General features: G+C 42.5%; 1 protein-coding gene across 1 annotated transcript; it reads left to right on the top strand.

The window, feature by feature from the left end:
• Positions 1 to 777: 777 nt before the first annotated feature.
• On the top strand, positions 778 to 987 carry SARC_13796 (hypothetical protein; the record flags this gene model as incomplete). Its single annotated transcript, XM_014292072.1, has 1 exon — positions 778 to 987. A coding segment is annotated over one exon (210 nt), but the record flags the coding sequence as incomplete, so codon positions are not given.
• Positions 988 to 2,233: the final 1,246 nt, after the last annotated feature.

A 2,233-nucleotide genomic window follows, 5' to 3' on the forward strand; every position in this document is an offset into this window, starting at 1 on the left:
CGCTTTTATTCTATAGTGGTATGCGTCAGGCACCTTGCTTTTCTCGTTGCCATGCCAACCACCTGCTCCATGTGGAGTGCTATATCGACTATTTCACGCTATTTATCTTTCTTGCGGCTTCAATTACTACAGAGAGTATATTAATGAGGATCTTGTGGAAGTTGCCAAAGCAAATCCCGCAGTAGCCTTTGAAGTCAGACACCGGTCATTCAAGCACGGCTACCTCAAAGGCACATACGGTGAGTGATTGCGATTGCGCATGTACTTGTAGTATCACCTGGTTGCTATGTTCATCCCGACGGTTCCGAGTTTGTTCCATTTGTTTGCGTGAGTGTGTATCAGGGATCGGGTGTAGTTTAACGCATAATTGAGTGCGCGTAAGCACAGGTCACCTGCCTTTAGTGTAGTGTAGCTGCGTGTGTGGACTGATTTTCAGAACAGAGCCGGTCATAACCAATTGTGTACATACGGTTATAGGCAGATGCAAACCTAAACGCATATTTGAGTGCGCGTATTCATAAGTCACCTGTCTTTGTTGTAAAGTGGCTGCGTGTGTGTACTGATTTTCAGTTCAGAGTCGGTCATAGCCAATTGTGTACATATGTTTATAGTAGATGCAATACCGCTATGGCTGTCATACGTGCACACACGGCGCCAGTTCTTCGCCCTTGTGTTGTGATTTTGACACCATCGAGTATCTTTCATGGGTAAGATATGTGTGCAATCCGTACATTAGGGTTGTGTATTCCTTACCCACCTGTAGGCTGCTTATATGACATGCTGTGCTGGCAGCATCTCATGCTGAAGTCAGTAGCTGACATTGGATACCTACATCGCATAACAGCCAATCAGTATATAAAGGACGTTCCAGCCAGGAATGAAACACGCGCCGAGATAGGCAAGCGCGTCAAAGGGCTATTGACACAAGTGGGCGCCAAAAATAGGAAGCTAACGAAATGGTGGGAGACCAAAAACCCGTCAATTCAGGTGCGTCAAGTCTCTGGCCGGAAATTACAGATCGGTTGTTGCAATAGTCCCATTAGTCATAATTTAAGTGCTTGTTATTGCGCACAATTGGGAAATGGGTGTATACATTTTTCGGGTGGAGGTGTTCTATGCATGGGCACTCGTCAGTGTCCATGCACTCTTTGATTTCGTGTCTGCGTGTCTGCCAAAATACTAAGCGTGTTCCATACTCGCGCCATCATATCGGTGCGTCTTCTGTACCTGAGCTGCGCTACGCAAGTTGCTGTGCGAATGAAGTGTTTGTTTTGATTGTCAGGCATATTAGTAAGTGTGTGCTTGTACCGGGTGTGCGCCTGGGTTCAGGTTTACTTGGTATACGATTGTACAATTGGTTGCTCCGCTGTATGTTGTGCTGACCCACTGGTCATACTTTCTCAAACATATCTGATCATGTAGTAGTGGACCGAACTGCACGGTATACTAAAACGATGCAACGTTGATTGATGCAGTAATTGGTCGTCCAAAGTCTATGTAGATTTCCTTTTTCAGATTCGTACTTTTTCGCGTGGTGAAAGTGTATACTACAATCCATCGATCTTTAATCAGCACTCGCGCTATCTTGCCCGTTACTGCTTGTTGGTGCTCTATTCTAACAAGATTTGTCGTATTGGTTCATCACAGGGAGAATGGAATCCTTTCGTCGATATGGAGAAGGTCAACTAATGTAGATATGGTGATGGCGACAGTGGAGTGGCAAGTATAGGCTCGGTCAAACAAATTTAGCGACAGGCGATCTCAAACCGAATAAAGTAGTGCACTGACTGGCAAACATCGGAGGTAGCTTTGTTCACGTGTTGGATTGGACACTGAATTGGATCCTACAAGGCTGTGGGCGTGCACAGTGTACTACTGGTCGTATACATAAGATGAATGTACAGGCAAAACGTATATACCATTAGTTTCTGTATAGTATAACTATATAGCATTAGTTCTGTCTAGTAGAAATATACATCAAAGGTTTATGTGTAGTAGAAATATATACCAATAGTTTCTGTATAGTAGAAACATATATCATTAGTTTCTGTATAGTAGAAACATATATCATTAGTTTATGTATAGTAAAGATATATATCATTAATTCTGTTGATTAGAAATGCATCTCATTGATTCTGCATAGTAGAGACATATACTATTAGTTTCTGTACAGTAGAGATATATATGATTTTCTGTGTAGTTGAAATAGATACTACCAGTTTTTGTATAGTTT

This window comes from Sphaeroforma arctica (assembly GCF_001186125.1).
Source record: "Sphaeroforma arctica JP610 unplaced genomic scaffold supercont1.3753, whole genome shotgun sequence".
Taxonomy (NCBI): Eukaryota; class Ichthyosporea; order Ichthyophonida; genus Sphaeroforma; species Sphaeroforma arctica.